At 49.9% G+C, this 27,471-nt stretch overlaps 2 protein-coding genes across 2 annotated transcripts; both read right to left on the reverse strand.

Moving 5' to 3' along the window:
• Nucleotides 1-427: 427 nt before the first annotated feature.
• On the reverse strand, nt 428-15,930 carry arih2 (ariadne homolog 2). Its single transcript, XM_084445793.1, has 15 exons — nt 15,831-15,930; nt 13,955-14,401; nt 13,088-13,155; nt 12,583-12,655; nt 12,081-12,222; nt 11,771-11,892; nt 11,156-11,265; nt 10,714-10,831; nt 7,159-7,209; nt 6,367-6,388; nt 5,950-6,101; nt 3,790-3,933; nt 2,612-2,680; nt 1,339-1,458; nt 428-1,229 (listed from the first exon to the last, which is right to left on the reverse strand). Exons 2-15 carry the CDS (start codon nt 14,216-14,218, stop codon nt 1,158-1,160), a joined length of 1,527 nt encoding a protein of 508 aa, XP_084301919.1. The 5' UTR covers nt 14,219-14,401; nt 15,831-15,930; the 3' UTR covers nt 428-1,157.
• A 1,070-nt stretch (nt 15,931-17,000) lies between these two features.
• xpc (xeroderma pigmentosum, complementation group C) lies at nt 17,001-26,532 on the reverse strand. The gene is made up of 13 exons (XM_084445788.1): nt 26,340-26,532; nt 25,991-26,099; nt 25,588-25,672; nt 25,017-25,174; nt 24,658-24,778; nt 24,182-24,271; nt 22,925-23,761; nt 22,431-22,591; nt 21,270-21,351; nt 20,410-20,541; nt 19,920-20,089; nt 19,461-19,554; nt 17,001-17,786 (listed from the first exon to the last, which is right to left on the reverse strand). Exons 1-13 carry the CDS (start codon nt 26,509-26,511, stop codon nt 17,439-17,441), a joined length of 2,559 nt encoding a protein of 852 aa, XP_084301914.1. The 5' UTR covers nt 26,512-26,532; the 3' UTR covers nt 17,001-17,438.
• Nucleotides 26,533-27,471: the final 939 nt, after the last annotated feature.

The following is a 27,471-nucleotide window of genomic DNA, read 5'->3' on the forward strand; positions in this document are numbered from 1 at the left end:
ACTTTGGCCACTAGAGGGCGCCTTGCTCGGGTATCACCCGGGGTACAGGGGGGCAACGTGTCACACTTAAAAGGACAGAGGACACTAGGGCAGTTAATAATATCTATGGCACAACATGTCTGACTATATTTGGACCGTGCAGGCTGACCCCAATATGTGGTAGATGTGCCACTACCCCGCATGCTCAAAGCTGTGTTGAAATGACAACATTGCCAGATTTGGCCTACTTCGGTGATGCACTGGTCATCAGAACCATACATTACATAATGGATTACATGGATTGTGTATTAAGCATTAGATCTGTGTAAAGAGCAACTTGAATCAGTAGAGGCAAACAAACACTAACACAAGCAATAATATCCACATTAGGCTCGCTGTGTGTGTGTGAGCGAGTGAGTGGGATTGAGAGAGTGAGAGAGAGTGTGAGGGAGAGAGAGTGTGTGAGAGAGTGAGAAAATCAACACCCAAGAGACGAGGTCTGGTTTAAAAACTTTCTCTCAGTAACTCTATTTCTGTATTAATGTACAACCGTTGAAAATTACAGCAATTTTTCTTTTTCTTTTTTCAGTTTTTTTAAACGATCTATCAACAGCCATTTTCCAGAAAAAAAAGTGAACAATGTGAGAAGAAAGAAAAACAAAAAATGGAAGGGATGGACAGAGGGACAGTGAGGAGGAAGGCAGTTTCAGAGTTAGTCTTTTTTCCAAGGGTCATAGTTCATGTCTTTTTGCTGAGGAGTGTTTGAGAATGTTTGTGTGTACGATGTTGTGCAAGGTGTGTGTGTGTGCGCGCGCGCGCATGCTCTCATTGGTTGGTGTGTAGTGTGTATAAATGAGGTGTTCTGTAGCCAAAAGATGAAAATGGGGGAGGAAGAGGAAGCAGGGAGGTAGGAAGAGGAAGCAGGGAGGGAGGGGATGGATACAATCGTGCCATTCTGACCCTGCAGCAGCCAGATAGAGAAAGAGAGAGAGAGAGAAGAGGGAGTGAGGGATGGAGGGAGAGGGATGAAGGATCTGTGGATCAGTGGAGGAGGGATGGAAGGAGGGATGGAAGGAGAGATGGAAGGAGTGATGGAAGGAGGGATGGAAGGAGAGACGGAAGGAGAGACGGAAGGAGGGATGGAGGGATATGCTGGTGCTTGGCAGTGGGAGGGGCTCTCAGGTGTCATGGAAGTCCTTCAGCAGAGTGCGTCTTCGCTGCTCAGCGATGTGCATCTGGTTCTCCAGATCCTGGAGGGACCGAGAGAGAGAAACGTTATTGGGATGAACACCCCATCATCTACAAGTGGGTCCCGTTTGTTCCCCAGTCCCAGACCTCCTCCGTGCCCCTGGCCCTCACCCCTCTGTCGTTGGCGCTGAGCTCCACCTCGCCCACGCCCCTCTCGTAGCTGTCGACGCGCTCCACCTTCCACGAGAGGTTCTCAATCTCTGCCTCCAGCTGGGCCTGCTGGTACTCAAACTGGACACAGCAGTGCATCATCACATCACCGTACCACTACTGGACACTCCACTCACAACACACCTTAGATACATTCGGAATCCTTTACCATGAACGTCACTATACACTTTGCAGTATATGATTCTTAACTGAAGGTTACATTTTACGGCATACAGTCAAGTGTATTGTAAAGTATAATATACATGTACTTTATTATACTTTGATGTGTAGCACTGTCTTTCTGTCCCCTGGGCTTCTCTAAAGTAACATTTTGTTATGGTTTTATTATGTCTGCATTTTATATAGTTGTTCGGGTGGTTGGTAAAGGTTAAAAGGTTAAAGTCCTACTGATTGTCACACACCTGAGTGTGTGAAATTAGTTCTCTGCATTTGACCCATCCCCTGGAGGAGCGGTGAGCAGCAGCGGTGCCGCGCTCAGGAATCATTTGGTGATCAAACCCCCCAATTCCAACCCTTGATGCTGAGTGCCAAGCAGGGAGGCAATGGGTCCCATTTTAATAGTCTTTGGTATGACCCGGCCGGGGATTGAAGAACCTCCCAGTTTCTGGGCGGACACTCTACCACAGAGCTGGTTAAGCTGGTATGTTTGTAAGTCATGTATGTAGGATGTGAATTGTGCTCAGCCTTCCTGGCCAGATCACCCTTGAAAAAGAGACCTCGACCTCAATGGGTTTTTAAATTTCTGGTTAAATAAAGGTTTGATTGATTGATTGATTTTACAAGATACAGCGCTGTATTTCACAATATACTACACAGTATACTTTACAGTACAATGTACATCATACAGTACATGACACTTTTTAGTATTATTTACGGTCAGTAACGTTCCAATGTGTCACAGAGCAGCAGCAGTGGTGACAGAAAGACATTACAACACGCTAGAACACTGCAACACAGCAGAACACACTTTAGAACACACGGTGGAACACAGAACAGCATAAAACATTGTAGAACACTGCCAAGGATGGTCCGTACGGTCAGTTTAATTTGACGCCACCACAACCACAGCGAAACATTGGTGCGTTACTGACAGTATGGTCCCCTTTTAGGGTATAATTCACTACACACTTGACTAATACTTAACTAGCTGTAGACCTTACAGTGACTGACATACAAACAGTTCTGACACACACACACGGTGCGGCGGTCTCACCAGTTTCTTGCGAGGCCCAGACTCCATGTAGTAGGCGTAGGGGTAGGTGTACTGCAGGGTGTAGCGACACTACGGGTGAGAGTGACAGACATGACGGATCAGGGCCTAAGAGGCTGGGTGAGCTGGTGGAGATCTACATGCAATAGCTGACACTAGAAAGTCCCCCTAGCCTGGTCCCACTGCCAGCAGTAAGCCCAGTCCTAGTCCTGTCTTTCTTTATTTACCTCTGAATTTATCCCATTTTTCACCCAATTTGGTAGCCGATCACACCCAACCTATTGTCCAATAGAGCAGCGGATCCTTGCGGCGAAATTAAACTAACCCCCGTGGGGCGTGGCGGTCCGATATGCCCCTCCCCTGTGGGGTCTGGACATATTTGGATCTGCCGAGACCAGGGTGCGACCCCAATCCCCGGTGGGCAGCTGCACCAGAACCTGATGCTTAGACCACGACACCACAGACCCACCCAGTCCAGATCCCACCCAGTCCAGATCCCACCCAGTCCAGATCCCACCCAGTCCAGATCCCACCGTCCAGATACTACCCCGTCCAGATACTACCCCGTCCAGATACTACCCCGTCCAGATACTACCCAGTCCAGATCCTACCCAGTCCAGATCCTACCCAGTCCAGATCCTACCCCGTCCAGATCCTACCCAGTCCAGATCCCACCCAGTCCAGATCCCACCCAGTCCAGATCCCACCCAGTCCAGATCCGACCCAGTCCAGATCCGACCCAGTCTCCGTGCGTGGCAGCGTTCTGCATGTACAGTCTGGTTATCCAGTTACTCACTAGTCTCAGTCAACGTCCTATCAAATCAGTCATCCCCAGGCCCCCCTAGTCCCAGCTCAACCTTGGGGTTCCCCACTACGGACACACGGCTAGCTGATCCCACCACTACGGACACACGGCTAGCTGATCCCACCACTACCTTGGGGTTCCCCACTACGGACACACTGCTAGCTGATCCCACCACTACGGACACACGGCTAGCTGATCCCACCACTACCTTGGGGTTCCCCACTACGGACACACGGCTAGCTGATCCCACCACTACGGACACACGGCTAGCTGATCCCACCACTACAGACACACGGCTAGCTGATCCCACCACTACAGACACACGGCTAGCTGATCCCACCACTACAGACACACGGCTAGCTGATCCCACCACTACCTTGGCCAGCAGCTTGGCGGCATTCTGCATGTACTGCCAGTCTATCCAGGTGCCCAGGTTGTTCATCACCCTCTCCTGGATCTTCTCCTGGATGCGCTGGTACGTCTGGGCCTCTAGCTGGAGACTCTTGTTGTGGTTCTCCCACTGTGGAAAAACACACACAGTTAGTACCTTAGCCCTGTATTTTTAGGCGTGTGTTCTAGGGATGTTAAAGCCTCTGGAAACTCAAATCCACAAAAGTCTTCTAACTATGTAATTTAGTGTATTATGTACATAATAAACAACATGTAAAAGTATTAAAATTACTTTCTATCAAAATTCGAAATATTCTCATTTAAGTTTTTGTAACATTCCTGACAGTGGGTTTGAAATGGGTGTTGTTTAATTTGTTTAATGTGACGTCATTATATCCGAGATCCAATCATTAAAAAATGCACGTTAGTAAGTCCTACCTCCCCGCTATATCTGCCTCGACAGCAAATTTGCAGTTAGCTAACATATTTGATCCAGTCTAGTATCTTTGTCTATTTTTTTATCTATCCATCTACCGGTATCCATTTTTATCTATCCTCCATCTCCCCACCCTGTGCACCATCATGATTGTTTGTGCTGTCCCTGGGTGCTCATCGGTGAGATGACAACAAGTCATTCTTTAGTTTTCCAACTGTGTTGGATTTAGAGAAACAGTGGACTGCGTTTTTGGTGAGCTGTGGTGGAGCAGTCCAGAAACATACCTTCATATGCTGCGCTCATTCATTAAATTCTGCCAGAAAGCCATGGGTTTTGCACAACGGCTGTGTCTTGTAGCTGGAGCAGTACCCTCTCTCCCTCCACTTCAGCCTCTCCCCGTTGCCCAGAGCCGAGATCGATCATGTAAGTTACTTGCTAATGATAAAGTTTAAGTAAATGTTCCACGTTTATTGTTAACCTCACCTTTTTCTAAATAAATCTAACATTGTTAGCTTGCCAACTCAGTGCTTTGTAGCTGCTAGTAGCGTTAGCGCTAGCTAGTATGGTTAGAACTAGCTGTGGCTAACCAATTCTACTAATGGATAGAAAAGCATCACCATTCAGTGATCGATTAAAATTAATTATTTGGAGATGGCAGGGCTTCTACTGTATTTCTGCATCCTCTGAGAATTGAGTACCTGACGGCTCAAACATATACGGCTGGACTTTTAGTTGCTGTGCATAGTGCGTTGCTAGTTTTGATTAGATTGTTGGTCATTGGCGGATCAAAATTTCAATCAAATCCTGATCTGACACGCCCACACATTCCTGAGAAATGGTCTAGAGCAAAATGAGCCATTTTTGAACACTTTTTTCGGAGGGTTCTGAACGTTTATTTTAACTCAGATTTTTGTGGATGCTTAAAGAGACACTAATATTTGATATCATATATGCATTTTTACTATTTCAAGCCAAGTTTCCAGAGGCTTTAACAGTTAATCGACTATCGATTAATTGCTGATAAGAATTTACTCGAGTAAGATTTGGTGACTCGATTAATTGATTGTAAATGGAATGGAGTTTTTTTTTTTTTTGCGAACGTTATCAACGGGAGTTGCGTGAAATGTAATCATGATTTAGGGTCTGACCGCACATGAGGGCGCCACGCCATGTAGTGAAGGATAATTGGGAGGCTGGGAAATTTCAACAACACAGCAGAAGACACAAATATGAAGCGAGCAAAGCGCAGTCCAGCGTGGGACGTTCTTATCAATTAATCGACTATTGTTTGTTAAGGTTAACAGTTATCGATTAATGAAATTCCTTGAAATTTGCTTAGCTTCTCTCCGCTCCCCTTGCCTGCCCAGTCAAAGAGCACACATCGCTTCCACTAAATATTAAAATAAATGAGTTTTTGGAGACAAAACTATTGCTAGATAAGAGTGGTTGCTGTAACTTATTAACGGTTAAAAGGTGGACTACTTTCATTGCTATGGTCAAGTTAAGTTGCAAAAAATGACAACTGATCCATATTTATTTACATTTAATCAGCCAAATCTCCATCTTGTTTTTGGATAATAGAACACTCAAGGTCTCCCACTTTTGTTTACATTCAGCAGAAGTGACGTAAGCACTTCCATGGCGTACTGGGTGGTGCGTCATGTAAGCCCTTCAATGGCGTACTGGGTGGTGTGTGTGCATCATTCTCACCCTCTCGAAGTAGAAGAGGTATTTCTTGAGGGCCTCTCTGGCCTGTGCCTGCTGACTCTGGTTGACGATGTCGGGGTTCTCTTTGTAACGACTGCACTCATAGTACTCACTGCCGTGGGTCTTCCAGTCCCCCAGACACATCCAGCAGAAGTCTACACACACGCGCACACACACACACACACACGCACACACACACACACACACACAGACACGAGCATGCACACATGGGCACACACACACGGGCGCACGCACACACACAAAGGCGCACACACACGGACGCACACACACACACACACACACACAGGATGATGACAACTTCAAAGTAAAAACCACAAATGAAACATAGCAGGACAGGAAAGGTTTTTCATTGGGAGGCGCTGATGAGAAGCAGCCAGACGGCGCTGCGCTGGTACTGACCGTGTTTGCACTTGGAGCATTGCTGAAACACACAGGAGGAAGCGGTCAGTCAGTCAGTCAGCTGCACAGAGCAGCTGTGTGGCAGCACCACTAACAGCGCTCCAATAACTGGAACAACTCCTCTCCTACTGCTGCTGTGTCCTTCCAATAGACACCCCCACTGCCTGTTTACCAATCTGACTTCTCAGCTTCTCTAACTCTGCTGGCAAGACGCCTGGCATTGCTTCATTGGAAAAGTACAAAATAAAATCAGCGCCCAATTCTCCAGACTGCTCTCACTGACTAGAGTTGCGCGACTTGCACTATATTGTGTTGACTGCTGTGTGTTGGTCATGTTAAATAAAAAGTATGTTAAAAAGTAATATTAATATAACTGCTTTGGGGGTTAATGCGTAATGTAAACATCAATAATTTATTTTTTATAACGCACCAGGTGCTCATTGTACAATTCACAGCCTCACAGTCTCTTTCGTATTCAAGCTAAATTGTCATTGTAACTGAAATATCCCTAACAAAACTGATATTGAATCGAATCAAATCGATTCTGGAAATTAGTGGCGATATCCTATCAAAGATGGCCCCACTTTCTGCAAAATGCACAGAAAGAAAATGGCTGTGAAAGGGGAAACACTTTTCAATACAGAACTTGGTGAAATGATTTCAGTGGGTCTATCAGTACTTTCTGAACATTTTCAGCACATTTTAACAATACCACGATGACACTGATCACAGCCATCATTTTGGTCACTATAATCCTGATATAAATGTTCATACTGCGCAAGTCACACTCACCATGTGGTTGCATCCTCCATTCTTCTCAATGCAGATATTGCACTTCGGACACTGTCAGGAAGAACATAGAGTCAACCAAACTTCAATACTTCCCTCCAGCGCGCGGTCAGAGCAACAACGACAGCGGCAGCGAAGTTTTAGAGGAGCGTTCGGACCGCTCCAGACCCCCTCCGTCGCTTAGCAAGCAAACTCAATTCGTCTGGCAGTAACTGCCTATATTTTAAACTAGTATATTCTTGGTATTATATTGTGTATATTGTACATCGTATTGTGTATATTGACTAGGGCTGTAGGATTGTATCGATACAACGATGCATCGCGGTACGTAGTCTCGCGATACTGTATCGATCTTTCAGCCCGGAGTATCGATACAGCCGGGCGCTGTAAAAAAAAAAAAAAAAAAAAAAAAAAAAAATAGTTTTTTTTTTATTTTTTATTTTTTTTAAATCCAGTTTAAAAAGCATATTCTACAATATTAAGTTAAAAAAGAATACATATAAATAATTTTGAAAAACCATAAATACTACAATGTTGACAGTTTAAAAAGCATGGATATCAAATGTAAAATATTTATTAGCTAGCTCTCTGTCCAGTCATTGAGTTTGAGTTATCTATATAGTGCATTTGAGCCATTCAGTTTTCAGTCTTGAACACTTAAAATCTTTCAGTAAATGATGTGTGTATCGCAATACGTATCGTATCGTATTGTATCGCGTGACCTCTGTATCGTGATACGTATCGAATCGTGACCTGTGTATCGTGATGCGTATCGTATCGCGAAATCCAAGATGATATACAGCCCTAATATTGACATTGTCTATAAGAAAGACGAAGGCAACAAATTATTATTGAAGTGGAACTGAGAAGTTCCAGGGCTACTGTAGCAAATCCCTTCCTCTTTTTTTCTGACCCATAGAAACAAGAGACGTTTTGTAGACGCCATCGACTGAAATGTAGCTAAATATTCTGGCCTGCTGGTCAGCGCTGTTTCCAGCTAACGTTAATCAGCTACCCCCGCTGGAAAAACAGCCTTGATCGCGCCTAATAAAACAAAAGATGTGCTTTCATAATCTGCGGGAATCTGTTCTAATTGACAAAAATATAATTTAAGTGTAGAAATGAGAGGTGGTTTTGTAGATGCAATCTATTGACACGAGTCAGTTCGCAATGGCTCATATAGCTAATAATCGACAATCCACTTAAACAATGTCTTTGCCATCATCTGCTGCTCGCCTGGTGTTCAAGCACCCCAAATTCTCCCACACAACTTCCTCCTCCGTTCCTTACACTGGCTCCCTGTAGCGGCTCGCATCCAGTTTAAAACTCTGGCGCTAACCTACAGTGAAATTAAATGGCAATGAAAGGAACAGCCCCCTCCTACCTCCAGGCCATGGTCAAACCCTACACTCCGAGGCTCCTGCGGTCGATCGACACGGTCACGGCTCTTCTCTGTCCTGGCCCCGCAGTGGTGGAATGAACTGCCCACTGATGTCAGGACAGCAGAGTCGCTGCCCATTTTTCGTCGCAGGCTCAAAACTCATCTCTTCAAGAAGTACTACAACAATCCTCCCGCCTAAGCACTTATTGTATTATATTGCACTGTACTTTAGATTGTTATTCTTGCACTTTGCCTTCAGCACTAGATTATGCTCTTAGTCACTTGTTTTAGAGAGAAGAGGCACTTGTGAGTTCTGGCAAGTAGTAGTACATTGGCTCTTCCTAGTTAAATGCAATTATTGTTAGTCGCTTTGGATAAAAGCGTCTGCTAAATGACTAATGTAATATATCTGTGTGTTATTGTCCAATTCACATTGTATTTTAAAAGCTTATAAACGTAGGGTATGAACGTGGTTCGGTCACTGGGGTTGGTGAGGGTCCTAGATACACTCAGACATTAACCAATATTGATGTAGCCTACATGTATCTGACTGAATGAATGAATGAATGAATGAATGAATGAATGAATGAATGGCCTTTCGGTCTCTGGGGCTGCGAGGGTCTATAGATACACTGTAGGCTATGTAATTGACCAATGGTGTGATTATTGTTATAGGCTATATAATAGGCTATCATGTTCATCAACCGTGGCTATGCCCGGAATAAAAAAGTTCACTAAACTCTCGGTCTGAGGTAAATCAACCGGCATGATCAGCATGTTTTTAATAACAAACCTAACAATGTGCTCCTCCAATGAATGCTGAATGTAATTCTATTCTTTCAGTTTTACAGAATAGTGTCCACAGATGCATGCGCCATCTGACAAGAAATAGGCATATCCTACTGAAGTCATGCAGCGTGTAGCCGAACAGGCAGTGAGTAGGACGCCTAGTGGCCCGTATCGCCACCACTAGCCGCCATGAGTTTGGGTATCCCTGTCTGGAGATGGTGGATGTGGTCATTGTATTCCTCAGCCTCTCGTACCAGACTTCCCCTTGTGTCTGTCAGGCTTATCTGAATGTAGCCTCGCGTCACCTGGCTCTCCTCAGCTAGGCTGAATGACTTTCACTGTGAAAAGATGGGGCCTGTATTTTTCTGATAGGATTGATTTTTGACTTTTGAAATATAATTATTTCAATAAGCAAAACATGCATTGAAACTAATAAATTACTTTTTGGAATTACATTGGTCTCTGACATTTCAGGGTTATTTTGATGGTAGTAAATTAATGATTGGCTCTCTAGGTTACGATTCTAGCTTTGATGGAACTTAATTATTAATAATAAAATAATACAAATAACAGAAAATACGTCTTTCCTTCTTAACGATTTAATAGAATTCTAAAAGATACTACCCTCACACAGCAGGATGGGGAGTTGAACCCGCAAGCCTTTAGTTATGTCGTATGTTATGCTTTATGCAAGTCTGCTGCACTAACGATTGTGCCACTTGCGCAACCGTATTTGTGTGTGCCTTGAAATGAATAAATGTATCATGCATTGGTAAATATGGGTTGAAATGAAATAGTCCTCGCTGGTTTAGTGCCATTCATTGACTGTATATTTAATGTCGTTACTCTGACTGCATCGTTGAAAATAGGGGTTGAAAATGAGGGATTTCAGAGTTTCCGGGATTGAATCTAATGAATGATCAGTTGGTAAAATGATAGCCCCTCAAATAATCAATTCCATGTAGGCTACTGCCTCTGCTGTAGCTAATCCAAAAAAACAGTTTGCAATTCAGACCAGTCAAACTGAAAACGTAGCCACATTATAAGCAATGGCAACCAGATTGTCAGAGAAGCCTAGTAGCCTTATACACTGTAGCAGTTGACTGCCCCTATAGCAGTGCTCTACTGCCCCTAGTGGTTGTGCGTTGTAATAGTATTTTACCGCCGCTGCCGTTGTTGCTCTGGTCCTGTGGCAGGGTGAAGGACAGAAGTTTGACTGTAGCATTCAGAACTGAAGTTTGACTGTAGCGTTCAGTAGCGTTCAGTAATGGACAGAAATGGCGATGGAGAAAGCTGTTCACAGATGTCAGTCACTGAGTAACTAATCACATGTAGGAGTTTACCAGAAAAACAGTCTGTCTGTCTGTCCGTCTGTGGGTCAAACTCACATCTTTAGTGTGTGCGCTGATGTAGTTGGCCGTCTCTGAGTCGTCGGCACACTTGGTCAGCCATTTGCGGATGGTGCCACAGTCTGTGGGGGCGTGGTACATCTGACGACATTTAAAACTGAGGGAGAGGAGAAACCAGCCTGTCAGACGGGGGTGTGTGAGTGTGTGGGAGTGTGTGTGTGTGTGTGGGGGACAGAGTGTGTGTGTGTGTGTGTGTGGGACAGAGTGTGTGTGTGTGTGTGTGTGGGACAGTGTGTGTGTGTGTGTGTGGGACAGAGTGTGTGTGTGTGTGTGTGCGTGCGCGTGGGACAGAGTGTGTGTTTGTGGGACAGAGTGTGTGTGAGTGTGTGTGTGGGACAGTGTGTGTGTGTGTGTGTGTGTGTGTGTGGGACAGAGTGTGTGTGTGAGTGTGTGTATGTGTGACAGAGTGTGTGTGTCTCACCAGAAGACTTCGCTGCAGCGGCTGCACTGAACCCTGCGGGCCCGGGGCTCCTGCACCTGGATGACGATGGGACAGTCGGCCCCCGGACACAGCTGCAGCTGGAAGTGGCTCTGCAGGGGGGGGGGGGGCGTGGGAAGGAGATAGGGGCAGCGCGAGAGAGGAAGGGAGCGAGGCGGAGAGGTGGGGGGGGGGGGGAGGAAGACACAGAAGGCGCTACTATTTGCTACTTCAGATACACAGTTCAACTACAGGCTCTCCAGCCCAAACCTGGAGCATGAACTGTCCTCTGAACAAACATCTAGTGCTCTGCGCTGCTTTTTAAGAGCCCTGGCCGACCACGGGACCGGGGTGAGGACTTCTGTAGTAAAACACGAATGATTAACAATGAAAATGATGATTAACAATGAAAATATACGCCCATCACCAACACCGCAATGTCACCAACGATGATGGTGGTTGGTGACATCGCGGTGTTGGCGATGGGCATACATTTTAATGTTTTATGTATGCTTGACGTGTGCTAAACAAATTCCCCTCTGGGGCAATAAAGGTTTTAATTGATTAACGCCGCTGGCTGGCTGGCTACGCAGGCCGTCACCAGTCTCCTCCACGCACCTCGACGTAGTCTCTGAAGAGGTAGCGTCTGTATTTGTCCTTCAGCTCCTCTCCGGGCAGCAGGGGCAGGACAGAGTCCTCGGGCATCTGGAGAGAACAGTCCTGAGCCATACAAGAGATACCTGGAGAGACACACACACACACACACACACACACACGCACGCACACAGTTACACAAACATCAGTGTTTCGTGAGTGTTGGATAGATGATAGTCAGTCAGTAACTCAATCAAGGCATTACCTCACATTCCAACAAGGAAGGAAGGAAGGAAGGACGGACACACACCATCCTAGCTGCCTGTATACTCACCCACTCCGATCCCATCTTTGACGTGTACAGTGCAATGCTGCTCCCAGCATGCTTTGCAGAAAGAGTGCTGGCAGGGCAGCGCTAGCAGGGCGTCCCTCCGGACCAGCTGCAGACACACCCCACACTGGAGAGACTGAGGGGTCTGGGGAGGACAGAGCATGTTATTACACCACACACACACACGCACACTCACACACGCACATTCACAAACTCACACAACGTTGTTACACCACACGCTTGCGCACACACGCGCACACACACAAAGGACTGATGTGCCTGGGGAGGATAGAGCATGTTGTTGCACCGCACACACGCATGCGCGCACACACACACACACGACTGGGGTGTCTGGGGAGGACAGAGTATGTAGTTACACCAAGCGCGCACACACACACGCGCTTGCGCACACACACAGTGTCTTGGGTGTCTAGGGAGGTCAGCGTTGTTACACCACACACACACAGCATGCACAGGTCAGGATACACAAGCAGTCAGTACTCACAGGGACAGATCTGCAGGTACTACTGGGCTGGACCTGAGCCTCAGACATCAACAGAGAAGAGTTGGACTTGTACCTGCGGGACAGAACCAGAGCTGGGTCAGAACCAGACTGATGCAACATCTACCCAGCGACAGGAGCAGGATTGTGTTTGTGTGTCTGTTTCAATGAGTGGATGAAACCATGGTGAAGACAATGTGTTTTACATCACGTGTGTGTGTGTGTCTGTGTGTATGTCTGTGTGTGTGTGTGTGTGTCTATGTGCGTGTGTATGTATGCATGTGTGTGTGTATGTCTGTGTGTGTGCGTGTGTATGTCTGTGTGTGTCTGTGTGTGTGTGCATGTCTGTGTGTATGTCTGTGTGTGTGTGTATGTCTGTGTGTCTGTGTGCATGTCTGTGTGTGTGTGTGTGCGCGTGTGTATGTCTGCGCGTGTCCGTATGTCTGTGTGTGTGTATATCTGTGTCTATGTGTGTGTGTGTGTATGTGCGTGGTGTGTGTGCATTTACCTGTCCAGTATTTGTGACACCTGCCAGTGAAAATGCACCAGGACCAGTTTGGCTACAGCGGGTAAGACCTAGAGAGCCAGAGATAAAAACACGGAGAGAGAGAGAGAGAGAGAAAGGGGAGAAGGAGAGAGAGTGAGAGATAAGCATCGAAGCGGCATCTCTAACACCTCGGTGCAAAAAAACGCCCAGGGAGCCATCAGTGAAGAAATGAAGCCATCTTATCCTCCCTGCTCCTCCTTCCAGCTCTGTTATCTGGCGCTGCTGTGATGACCTGACAGCTCCTCCCACAGGACAGGTCAGCCGAGTGAGATGAGACGCGGCGCGCGTGCACACACACACACACACACACACACACAGAGAGTTTGTGCTGAAGATACAGGGTTGATGGGGTGGTGGTGTTATGGTGCCTTCCGGTTGCCTCAGGAACTCAGACTTTCCAAGTTCCCCGGCAGAAATGTGCACACTGCGTCGTTATCAATTGGCAATGCTAACTTGTCTAGAACTGGTATTGCTAACTAAGATCGGGCCTTGATGTTTCTGGAACTCGTTGAACTCGGATGTTCCAGAAATAAAATTCCTAATTCCGATTTCCCAGGCAAGTGGAACGCAGAATGAGTTTGGGCTGAAGGTGCCAATACCCCCCCCTCCCAGGATGCAGCACTGACTTCCTGGTTCTCAGCCTGCCGACACTAAACAGGCTCCAGGGCACGAGCCAACGCTGCTTCCAGAGGCCAGTGGGTGGCAGATCTTCTGAACACCGCATACTCAACACCCCCACACACCTGCTTCTGTTCCCTCATCCTACCTCCCTCAATCACACACACCATTCCATTCACCCGCCATACCGCCCCCAAACTCAACCCCCACCTTGAGGGTTGCAGCCACGTTGTTGACCTCCTCAATGAGGACCTTCTGGCTCTCCCTGTAGGTCAGACAGGTGAACTGGTACTCCTCCGGGTCGAAAGAGTCTGCCCCCTGCTGCTCCACGTCGCCGGCCACGCCGTCGTAGTAGTCTGCTATGTCGCCCTGGTCCTCCTCCTCCCCTCCGTCATCCTCGTCCTCCTCCTCCGAGTTCACCCCCAGGTCTTCCTCGTTGCTGTCGGACGCCTGGCTGTTCATGTCCACGGACATTCCCCGCCTCGCTCTGATTGGCTACGGCCGCCTCCCCTTCCTCCACGGACTACGCTTCCTGGGGAGCGATCTGGCGCGCGGGGCGAGCGCGCTCAGCAGCAGCGGAAGAAGCAGAAGAAGTCACACTCCCCGTCACTCATCAGGAAAGCCTGGGTGGGGATGGTCTGAGAGCAGAATAAAGATCTGGAGAGAGACAGAGAGGAAGAAAGGAGAGAAACAAAAAACAGAATTATGCTACTCTGTGTTTGGGGGGAGTTAGAGGGGGGGGTGCTGGGATGCACACCAGCAGGTCACTCTCAGGGACAGCAGATGGCCAGTCCAGCCAGGTGTGATGTTCAGCCCTCTCTGCATCACCGCTCACGGGGTCACGGATCACACCTCCATCAAGTGGAGGCCAGTCCCAGTGGAACTGTACTACCAACTGTCAGTCCCTGGCCTGAACCAGACCGCTGTCTCTAGATTTAACTCTGGTAAACTGGGATTAGGCAGCCCAGCCCCCACCCCACACCAGAACCTTCTGGGCTGTAGTTGCCAGAGACCAACGACAGCACACGTGTATGAGACACAAACACGCACATACGCTTAACGCCGCGGTTTAACGGATTACGTGACGCCGTTTTACCACTCAGACCAGACGGCTGGACACTAGGACAGGCCACGTGACTGCAAGGCCAGGCAGTGATGAAACCGGATATTAAACACACAGTTAACGTTAGCTAGCCAGGATTAGCCGAATACTCTCAGTTGCCGTTTAAGCAACGGCTAAGCACCAGTTTACTCATATTATTGTCTGGATATCTAGAGCAACGCTCTAATTTTCAATGGTTTGACATATGGATACCAAAACACAAAACGTTGGGTCTGGATGAGTGGTTGGCGGAGGTTTTAATGTGACTTGCAAAATCGACCTGGCCTCGGTCCGCGGTTGCCGGCGCCAGACGCTCGTTCGAATTCCACCCAAGCTAAAAATAGGCACTGGAACTAGGTGACATATATAATATCACACACTACACAGCTAGGGGGTTGGGAGTGGGACAATGCAAAATAGCTAGCTACAGCTAATTGAGCGGGGGAGGGGAAGAGTACAAAACGCACTAACGTTATGACGGTTCGGTTCTCTAAGTTAGCTAATTAGCCAGCTAGCTACAAAACGAAGCTCTTCCAGGATGGACCTGGATATGCCAGTTAGCTTAGCTACTACTAACGCGAGCTAGTAATAGCGGTAGTAGGAGCTAGCTATCTAGCCAATTTCGCCCGGCTGAATTGGCATGAGCACATTCACGCGTAGCTAGCTACAGCTAGCGAGCAAGTTACACAAATCCCGAAGCACTGGGTGCCAGATTTAGAGTTAACTTTGTAAGTGTCCAAAACACACAGAGTCTTGCTGGGTACTGTTACTAGGTAGTGATAGTTAGAAAAACATCTGGCTTTTGTTCACCATGCCACCAGAAGAAGCTAGCTAGCTAACGTTACGTTAGCCATCCCGGAGCCGCCGCCTCTCGCTACCGCGGGGATCGAGACGTAAACAAGGCCTCCCGGAGCCTGACAATGAATCAAACTACATGTTCGTCGGTATGTCTACTACCAGCATATCCATTTGACAATTTCTTACCTTCAGAACCACAACGGACCGCCTCGAAATTCAAGACCAGTGATGTGTTTATGCGAACCAGAAGCTATTTCACTGCTCGCTACTTGAACGGAAGATAGGCGGCGCAGGGGGTGTTTATAAATGACGTCACTTCCCTGTCTCGTCCGCAGTTTCCAAAGAACTATTTTATTATATTATTATAAAATGACACTAGTCAGCTCCAACTATATTTTGCACATGCCATGTTGTCAATATATTTCCAAAGAGAAGAAAAGATACAATCGAATTCAAGTATAATGAGGAATTCTGCAAGATAAGGGGAAATTGACACAATTATTCCAGCCTGGTTTCCCTGAATGGTTTGATATGAACCTTGGACACTGTTGACAGTGTTGCAGCCTACCTTCAACACCATGAAGGTATTATAGTCACGGTATTATATATAATAGTTTGCACGTAGCTCAGGAAGTAGAGCGGCCGGCTGGTTTGATCCCAGCTCCCAGCATTGTGCCGAAGTGTCCTGAACCCTAAAATCGCTCACATGCGGCATGGTGCAGTACTTAGTACTGTTGCCTCACAGCAAGAAGGCCTCCAGACCTTTGCGCAGTTTGCATGTTCTCCATGTGTTCACAAGGGTTTCCTCCCAAAGAACCCAATAGGAAAAACATGCAGAAGAACAGATGCTCTTCAGTCCGGTCCCTGACCAGGACTTGGTCCCCAGGGTGCCATGAACGACGGCTTGGATGGGATAAATGCAGGTAACAGTTTCCACCGGCGACCCCTGAGGACTTGTGTTGTTGTGTGTCGTGACGTGTGGCCAATAAAGACCCTGGAGGTCCAGAATTATAACCCTAATCTGGCTGTTCTTGGCAGTGTCTCTGTCCTTGGTTTGGCGTTTGTTGACAAACCCTCTGATTGGTTCAATGATTCCCTCCATAGACTTTCTGTTTGATTAAATGTTTTGTGATCAGTTATGTACAGTATATATTGATGATGAAATATGCCTCTCATCCCGTCAAAATGTCAGTTAACATAACAAAGTTGATATCCATCTGTTACATTTGAAACAAATAAATAAAACAAGACATTTTTGTTGCATTTCTATTTGAACATGGCTTAGAAAAATATCTTTGATACAAAAACATTCATACAACAGAGTTGAAACACCAACATGCAGTAAGTAGTGTGCTTTTCTCTTTCGCTCTGTCACACACGCGCACACAAACACCAGGAAGTCCGTACAGACATTCCTCCCACTGACTCCAGGAGGTAGTGACTGGTCGAGTCTGAGGGGGGCAGGGGGGAGATAAGGGGGGCTAGAGGTTCCAGGGTCCTATTTGCATCAAAGTGATGCCTACAGTGGCACAAGTCGAAGTGTCCGTAAGGGTCTGCGGCTGTAGCTTCTGTCAGGGTTTTAGTCTGTTAACTGCACATCCTCTTAACACAGAAACACACAAACACAGTGTAAGACAGCTCAACGCTTCCTTGAAGCCCTACTACTAAACCTAAACCACTCAGCTACCAAAAAACAACAGGGTTCTTTAATGAAACTCACTCCTGGTTCACTCTAACGCTAGTATGAATTAACACATTTGTCCCAGAGGAGAGTTGGTCCTGGAGAGTCTGAAGTCACACTTTCTCAAAGGGGAACAGGTTATTCTGCTGCCCCCTTCTCTCTCGTTTGGTAGTGGTCTTCTTGGTTCCGCTGACGGAGCCCTCATCCTGCTCCTCTTGCCTGTTTTGGGGCCAGGACTGGGCCACGGTCACGGCAGCTGCCTGGCTCTCTGGGCCTCCAGCCTCACCCTCCTCCTCGTCGGATGACAGTCCCAGATCAGCCTGCGTGTCCTGGGTGTTGGTCCGGCCCAGGCCCCCGACAGCCTTGGGGCCCTGATGGCCATACCGTCGCTTGAGCCTCTCTTTGATCAGCAGGCCCTTCACCAGCAGAGTCCAGTTACCCACGGCCCTCTTCTCACGCTTCTGGAAAACAAACACACACACATAAATAAATAAATAAGCAAACACACACATGCGCGCGCACGCACGCACGCACATAGACACACAGACAAAGCATGAGGCACAATCTAGGTCAGTGTAATCTAAGGTTTCCTAGAAACAGAGCTATGTTCTACATTATACACACACACACACACACACACACACACACACTCCTCTGTCGGGAGGAAAAAAACGTAGCAATGTTGCGCCTGAACACACCACTCCGACTACAGCCAATGGGCATCTAGCTCTTACATTGTGCACCTGCGTGAGATTAAATAACTCTCCATACCGGTGGAGGTCTGCATCATCAAAATAGGGAAAACCGTACTTGTTGTGTTGTTATCACTGCGTTTCTTGCTGTTGTTAATCTGACGTTATTTTGCAGGGTGAGGGATTTGGGACTAGATCTCAGCACCTTGAACCAGAGGGGATTTAGAATCGGGTCGGGCTCCACAGAACCTCTTTTCCTCCCGAGTCAAAAAGATTGCATTTTGTACGTCAATCAAACGAAACATGTTTCAAGGGGAAGTGTGTGAGCTGAGCATTATCTGTCTGATCTAGCCGACCAATTTCTCAGCTTTCAAGAGAAATGCTTGGAAATGTCAGTATCAGCTTTACCAGGACAGTGATTCAATTTCAACTGCCAGCAGCGTGCGGTCAAGATGGTCGCTGGTTCTCCGTTCAGCAGGACGCGATGGTTCGTGGAATTTATTTGTCTTCATCACGGGCGATCTCTGAATCCACATGTTTCTATAGCCTAAAGTATCAGGTCAATTCCTGCCCCTAGTATATTAGAATATACGAGTTGTGACTGTAGCCTACATTATATAGGCTCTATTTCTGCTCTTTCAAGTAGCCTACTGTCATGTGTTTTAATACTAGTAGTAAAAGGTTCCTGCAGGCCACTCCCTTAACTTCTGCAACATCCAATCAGAGTGATATCTCTCTACCGACATGTCCGACGCCGATTCAACATGTTCAGTTTTCCTGAGTCGACCAAAAGAAATCCTCCGACGTAGCCGATGGTGCGGGACACACTGGGCCACCGACACCACGCTGACGGACGTTCACTACGTCCGATCACCAGCCTGGTGTGTGAGGGGTTTACCACCGGTGAGACGAGCAGCTAACGTGACCCACCTCCCTCTGCTTCTGAGGGGTTTACCACCGGTGAGACGAGCGGCTAACGTGACCCACCTCCCTCTGCTTCTGAGGGGTTTACCACCGGTGAGACGAGCGGCTAACGTGACCCACCTCCCTCTGCTTCTGAGGGGTTTACCACCGGTGAGACGAGCGGCTAACGTGACCCACCTCCCTCTGCTTCTGAGGGGTTTACCACCGGTGAGACGAGCAGCTAACGTGACCCACCTCCCTCTGCTTCTGAGGGGTTTACCACCGGTGAGACGAGCGGCTAACGTGACCCACCTCCCTCTGCTTCTGAGGGGTTTACCACCGGTGAGACGAGCGGCTAACGTGACCCACCTCCCTCTGCTTCTGAGGGGTTTACCACCGGTGAGACGAGCGGCTAACGTGACCCACCTCCCTCTGCTTCTGAGGGGTTTACCACCGGTGAGACGAGCGGCTAACGTGACCCACCTCCCTCTGCTTCTGAGGGGTTTACTACCGGTGAGACGAGCGGCTAACGTGACCCACCTCCCTCTGCTTCTGCCTCTGGATCTCCTGGTCCTCCACCCAGGCTGCTCGCAGGATCTCCTCATGCTCCTCACACACCACGTACCCGTCGGTCCTGAACACACACCACACCGTCACCACGCTGCCATGGGAGATGATGAACAGACACGCATGCACGCTCGCACACACGCACACAAACACACACGCACACAAACACACACGCACACACACAAACACACACACACACACACGCACACACACGCATACACACACACATACACATACACACACACTCACTCTCACACACACAGTCACACAGTCACACAGACAGTCACACACAGTCACACACATGCACACACACGCACACGAACGCACACGCACCCACACACACACCCACAAACACCCACACACACCCACACACACGCACACACACACGCACACACAGAAATATCACCGCCACACCCTCAGAGCGGCACATACACGGCGTGAGAGTATCCTCCGTGGAAGTCGAAGCCGGTGACGGCGGGGGCGGAGTCCATGTCCAGCTTCCTGGCGACCCTGTGCAGGTTGGGCAGGCGCAGGTGGACGCAGCCCAGCGGCAGCATGCAGGGCTTGAACAGGTACACGTTCCCGTAGTCGTTACGGGGGACCTGGGAGGAGCAGAGGCGGATGGTCAACAGCAGCATAGGGAAAACACAACGTTCGGCCAGCGAGCCCGGGTTCGACCACAGGCTCGGACATCTGAGAACAACGAACCGTGTAGGAGAATGTAAATACGGACATTTTAAAATGTTATTTAACTTTTATTTAACCAGGTAAAAGAAGCTTGAGCTCTTTTTCGAGCAACACCTGACCAAAATGGCAGCATAAAATGCAACAACAAAAAACTACAATCAGAGACAAACCAGTATAGGACAGACAAGACAGACAACGAAGAACATGGAAATGTCCAGAGAGAGGCGGGACACACCTTGCCGTCCACAGCGATGGGAGGCTGGTACTCTTCTGTCTGCCACTCCCCAAACAGAGGGAGGTCGTCTCTCTCCTTCTGCTCCGACGCCATTCTGGCCTTCCTGGAGCGGTTAGAGAAACCCCTCACCATCTAGGAAGGAGAGAGAGAGACACGGAGAGAGAGAGACAGCAGGGGTTATAGAGGGAGAGAGAGGGAGAGAGACAGCAGGGGTTATAGAGGGAGACAGGGGGAGAGAGACAGCAGGGGTTATAGAGGGAGACAGGGGGAGAGAGACAGCAGGGGTTATAGAGGGAGACAGGGGGAGAGAGACAGCAGGGGTTATAGAGAGAGACACGGAGAGAGAGAGACAGCAGGGGTTATAGAGGGAGAGAGAGGGAGAGAGACAGCAGGGTTATAGAGAGAGACACGGAGAGAGAGAGACAGCAGGGGTTATAGAGGGAGAGAGAGGGAGAGAGACAGCAGGGGTTATAGAGGGAGAGAGGGGGGGAGAGACAGCAGGGGTTATAGAGGGAGAGAGAGGGAGAGAGACAGGGGGAGAGAGACAGCAGGGTTATAGAGGGAGAGAGAGAGGGAGAGAGAGAGGGAGAGAGAGACAGCAGGGTTATAGAGGGAGAGAGAGAGGGAGAGAGACAGCAGGGTTATAGAGGGAGAGAGAGAGGGAGAGAGACAGCAGGGTTATAGAGGGAGAGAGAGAGGGAGAGAGACAGCAGGGTTATAGAGGGAGAGACAGGGGGAGAGAGACAGGAGGGTTAGAGGGAGAGACGGGGAGAGAGACAGCAGGGGTTATAGAGGGAGAGAGAGGGAGAGAGACAGCAGGGGTTATAGAGAGAGAGACCAGAGGAGGAGAGATAGTCTACCTTGTAGGGCTCCTCTCCTAAGTGCACGGTCCTGGCTTCCTTCAACCAGGTGTCTCTGGAGTGCAGCGTGTGAATACAGTCCCTACACACAGGTACGCACGGACACCAAGAACACACACACACACGCGCACACACACACACACACACCAGAAAGAAAAGACGCTTCACATGAATCCTTACCCCTGCGACAGCGCAGAGCGAGAGGTCATGTTTTCAGTGGCGTGTGTGCGTGTGTGAGTATGTTTGTGTGTTTGTTTGTCTGTTAGCAAGATTACGCAAAAAATACTGGAGCGATTCTTCTGAATCTCCGTGGAAGGGTGTATCATGTACCACCTTAGAACCCATGAAATCTTGGAGCGGATCCGAATCACAGGCTGGATCCATGAATGAAAACAAAACCTAGAATGAGGCCATCTCCCTGTGTGGGGGCGCTAGAGACACGGAGTTAGGACTGGGGTGTGCGGGGAGAGGGGGCGGAGGGTACCATACCACCTCCCGCCAGATGCGACCCGAGGGGGGCGCCACAGAGCCATCCAAACACAGCTGCCCATTCACCTCCAGTCATATTTTGGACTTAGGCTCAGAGTGAAAAATTCCCCCCATTCATTGTCAATGGGGGGAGTTGAAACGGTCACATGATATGCTTCTGTGATGCAACAACAGCTGCAGCAACATACCACAACATCCCCACACCATCCCCACACCATCCCCACAACACCCCCACAACATCCCCACACCATCCACACACCATCCACACACCATCCCCACAACACCCCCACAACATCCCCACACCATCCCCACAACACCCCCACAACATCCCCACACCATCCCCACAACACCCCCACAACATCCCCACACCATCCACACACCACCCCCACACCATCCCCACAACACCCCCACAACATCCCCACACCATCCCCACAACACCCCCACAACATCCCCACACCATCCCCACAACACCACCACAACATCCCCACACCATCCCCACACCATCCCCACAACATCCCCACAACATGCCCACACCATCCCCACAACATCCCCACAACATCCCCACAACATCCCCACACCATCCCCACAACACCACCACAACATCCCCACACCATCCCCACAACATCCCCACACCGTAGTGGACCAACCACACAAACAGCAGCGAGGTTTTACCTGGAGTAGACAGGCTCCCCCCTGCAGTACCCCAGCACGGCCGCTGTGAGGGGGTAGAGAGCCTCGTATTTGAGCAGGTGTCTCTGCAGGGCGTAGAGGGGGTGGTTCTTAAACTCCGCTATGGAGGTGGGGAGGGGCTTGTCCAGCAGCCGAGCCTGAAGCTGGAGGATGAGGAGGGGGGAGGGGGAGAGTCATGACTCAACCATAAAGATATCAAAACTGACTGATCTGCCTCTGCTTGTATCAATGTGCACATGGAAATATGTGTATGCGTTGTGTGTGGGAAGCCTAACCTTCATGTCCTTCTGCAGTGGTATGTGTGTGTGTGTGTGTGTGTGTGTGTGTGTGTGTGTGTGTGTGTGTGTGGTGTGGTGTGTGTGTGTGTGTGTGTGTGTGTGTGTGGTGTGGTGTGGTGTGTGTGTGTGTGTGTGTGTGTACGGTGTCTGTGTGTGTGTATGTGGTGTGTGTGTGTGTGTCTATGTGCGCTGTCTGACCTCCTTGTCCTCCTGCAGGTCCCTCTCCGTCTCCTCCCCCAGGAAGGGCTCCAGAGTGTCCTCCCACCACTCCTCGTCCACGCGCCGCTTCCTGGACGACGTCATCCAGGTGGGGTCGTACTTCCTGCTCAGGTCCTTCAGGTTGCCGTCGCCGTCCACCGACACCACGTACGTCAGCGGCCGTGTTGCATTCTGGGAGCAGAGCTGCGGCCGGCCCACGCCCTGGCGGACGTCCACGCACACCCAGCAGCCCGTCTTCTCCAGGTACACCTCCAGCCACTGGTCCGCCCCCGGCCCCGCCCCCTTCCTCCTCCCCCCTCTCCCCCCTCCTCCTCTCGCCTTCCCCGCCCCCTCCCCCTCCTCCCCCTCCAAGTCTTCGTCCTCCTCTTCGCTCTCGGCTTTTCTCTTGCCTCCTCCGCTCCTCCTCTGGGCGCTCGCCTTGCCTCTCCCCGTCTCCGCCCCCCTCCTCCCCCCGACGGCTCTGGCCCCGCCCTCGGAGTCCTCGCTCTCCTCCTCGTCGGTCGGACGGAACTCCTCCTCGTCGCCGGGCCCCTCCCCTTCGCTGCTCTCCTCCTTGTAGCTCACCTTGGAGGCCACGCTCCGCCGTTTGGCATTTTTAGGCTTCTGTCCCCCGCCTGCTACCCTCCTCTCCTCCTTCTCCTCCTCCTCCTCCGCTGCCGGCTTCTTCTTTGGTTTCTTCCCTCCTCTCTGCCCCCTGCCCCCTGCAGGCCTCTTGGTCCCGGGGGAGAGTTTGGTCTCGGAGGGGGGGCTGGTCTTGGGAGGGTTGTTCCCTGGACCACTCTTCCCTGGGGGGCTGCTAGAGCCCTTCCCCTTGCCCTTAGAGGAAGAGGAAGCAGACAGCGAACTGAACCCCCCCAAATCACCTTGTATTTTCTTTCAACAGAGCCTGGACTGACTAATAATGTTTTTAGGCCTTTTTGCTCTGAAAATGTAATTTAATGTAATTTATTGCTCTATCAATGTTCTTAGCTGGTAGACAAACATACTCCAGGAGCTTGCTCGATCGTCTCGTTGAGAGGGGTCAGGGAAGAATTTTTACAGCTCACTTATCTGGCCCCCGGGTGATACTGTTTTTTTTGCTTCCCTCTGGAATATGTAGGGGTGGGTCGTATGCCCACCTCTCTTGTTCTCTGTAAAGCGCATTGTGTTGCCTCTGTATATGAAATGTGCTATATAAATAAAGCTTTGATTGAATGATTGATAATAAAATGCTTCTGTCAGGGAGGGCGTGGCTACCTTGGCTGCAGGAGGCTTCAGTGGGAGGGGCTGTAGAGAGACGACCAATCGGCAGAAGAGCTGCAGTGACCTCAGAACCAACAGAAACAGCTACGGGACACAGGAAGTAGAGGGGTCAGAGGTGAAGTTTCAAGATAGAACCTTCTGTCTGACTGTCAAAGAGGTTAAGTACTATTACTACGTGCTACTTATGTGACATATAACTATAAAGACAGACAGACAGACAGACAGACAGACAGACAGACAGACAGACAGACAGACAGACAGACAGACAGACAGACAGACAGACAGACAGACAGACAGACAGACAGACAGACAGACAGACAGACAGACAGACAGACAGACAGACAGACAGACAGACAGACAGACAGACAGACAGACAGACTGACAGACTGACTGACTGACTGACTGACTGACTGACTGACTGACTGACTGACTGACTGACTGACTGATTGATTGAGTGGGCAGGTACTGACGTGGGTCATCTCCTGGTGGTCCCTGGCCCTCATACTGGCCAGCCTGCGCTCAAGCAGGGCCCGAGGGTCCGGGCGCTCCTCATAGGCCAGCTCTGGGGTCAGGGTGAAGGTCGCCCCGAACCTGGGGGGGGAGGGTGGAGGGGGGAGGCGAGTGAGGGAGGAGGTAGGGGGGTCGGGGGAGGGGTAGGATTAGGAGATACAGTGAGAGAGAGGATTGGGGGAGTGGGGGGGGGCGGCGATATCAATGGACACAGGTTCACACAGGATCCATCGTTCGCACCAAGCTGCCACCTAACCATGCTGGGAGTGGTGTGTGGGGTTAGGGGCGCGGTGTGCATGCTCTAGCCAGACTCTCTCACCACTTGAGCAGACCGGAGAGGTAGTTCTGGTCCCTGTGCTCCATGGTCACCATGGTGAAGTGGGCGGGCAGCAGGGACAGCGTGAGCGCCAAGAGGTCCGGCTCGCTGCACAGCCTGTTCCGGAACATCCCGCTGGCTATGAGGCACATGAGGTGGACCTACCGGAGAGAGGACGCCATCGGTCAGTACACCAAACTGAGATGTGTGTGTGGGGGGGTCAGCACCATCCTCTGAGGTGAGTTCAGTCTGAAAGCAGTGTGCACCGTTAGGCTACGTGTTTCTTCCAAACGGTGTGCAGCGGGTTTTCAGGGAGGTGCTCAACTTAAAGAACCTCAGTCGACTTAAGGGTCTCCTACTGATGATTCGACTCGTCCACATATAGGGGGGCAGCCCTAACATTTAGTCTGGTCTGAACTCACCCCTGAGGACCAGCTTAGGGGGCTGCCACAGTTAAGGGTCTCCTACTGAGGATTCCACTCGTCCACATATAGGGGGGCAGCCCTAACATTTAGTCTGGTCTGAACTCACCCCTGCGGGCTATCTTAGGAGACCCCGTCTGGCGTGCGCCCACCTTGTGCGTGTCCTCCGCCACGTCCCTGTTGAAGCGGCTCATCATCCGCCGCAGGTACGACTCAAACTCCGCCTTCCTCTTCTCCCTGTGGCCAATCAGGTTCACTGAGGGTTGTCATGGCGACCGATGTGAGGCATCGCCATACTGCCCTTCATGCAGGTTTACAACTTCTACAGTGTCATCAAAAGTATAGGAGCATGCTCACGCACGCACTCACACACACAAGCACGCATATACACACACACACACACACACACAAGCACGCATATAGAGTACACACACACACATATATATACACACACACACGGGAACGCACACACACATACACACAAGCGCACACACACAAGCACGCACACATACACCCACCCACCCACACACACACACACCCACACACACCCTTCACCTCTTCTGCCTCTTGTGGATGAGGTCTGGGGTCTCTATCTCTATCTCTACGGGCTGGGGGGGCGGGGCCGGCTCTGCTGCTGCTACAGGACCCAGTGGCTCCAACAGCTCTGGGGGAGGGAGCAGCAGCAACAACAACAACAACAACTAGGTCAGCACAACATGGCAAGGCAGGAAAGTGAGTAGAATGTGCTTGCACCTGGCAGGAAGTCTGGGTGTGACACTTTTCAGCTACAGTATGTGGCGTCTAGCACACACGCACACACGCACACACGCGCACACACGCACACACGCACACACGCGCACACACGCACACACGCACACACGCACACACGCACACACACACACACCTTCCACATCCTCCCAGTCTTCCTCTTCGCTGTCCTCCTCTTCCTCCTCCTCCTCCTCTTTCTTTGCTGGGTCCAGAGAAGGGGCGGGGCCTCTGGCGAGGCCGTCATCGTCGTCAGAGTCCTCCTCCTTCTTCACGGGGGACTTATCCAGGAAGTATTTACTGGTCGCCATAGTTACAGGGTCAGCAGCAGGTTTCGAGGGGCGGGGTCTGGGCTTGACCTTCCTCTTTACCTCCTCCTCCTCCTCCTCACCATGTTCTTTAGGGGCAGAGAGACAGAGAGATGATGAAGAGGATGGTGACATCGTTCTCTAGCAAGCCTTCGGTTCTGTTTGTGGGAATACGTTTAAAAATCTTTTTCATTTTTAGACTACGTTTTTTCGTTTTTAAGTTGGCAGGTACATTCCTACAGGGATCCTAATTTTCAACAAACAGAGAATAATTTACTGTGGAGACAAAACTAACAGAGAAGAGTTAAAAAAGATGCAACAGTAAATAAGAACAGAATAAGGGTTCTGTGGTGGTGTAGTGGTCTAAGAGTCGGGTTCTGGTTCCGCTGTCCACCGTGGACTGGGCTTCACGCTGCCCACTCCCTGACCCTCTGACCCCTCCCTCCCTCTGACCCCTCCCCTCCCTCCCTCTCACCCCTCCCCTCCCTGACCCTCTCACCCCTCCCCTCCCTGACCCTCTCACCCCTCCCCTCCCTCCCTCTCACCCTCCCCTCCCTGACCCTCTCACCCCTCCCCTCCCTCCCTCTCACCCTCCCCTCCCTGACCCTCTCACCCCTCCCCTCCCTCCCTCTCACCCCTCCCCTCCCTCTCACCCCTCCCCTCCCTGACCCTCTCACCCCTCAGCGGTTCTCGACGGGCGCTGTCCGGTAAAATGTAGTTTCATGCAGCAGGATACACTCTCATCCAATGCTACGGTCAACCCAAGATCCATGATATCAAGGGGCGGCTTGCAATTCTACCAGCTAGCTGATACCTGAAAAGGTGAGTGCATGACAGCTAACAGTGCACCACTGGTTGTGCAATCAACTTTCACAAATGGCAGAAGCCTGGCTCAGCAGCTGGGTGTGTTGGTTCCATAACAAAATCAATGGAGTTTCCCCTCTTGGCATTCCATACTCTTTG

Source organism: Borostomias antarcticus, assembly GCF_949987555.1.
Source record: "Borostomias antarcticus genome assembly, chromosome: 11".
Taxonomy (NCBI): domain Eukaryota; kingdom Metazoa; phylum Chordata; class Actinopteri; order Stomiiformes; family Stomiidae; genus Borostomias; species Borostomias antarcticus.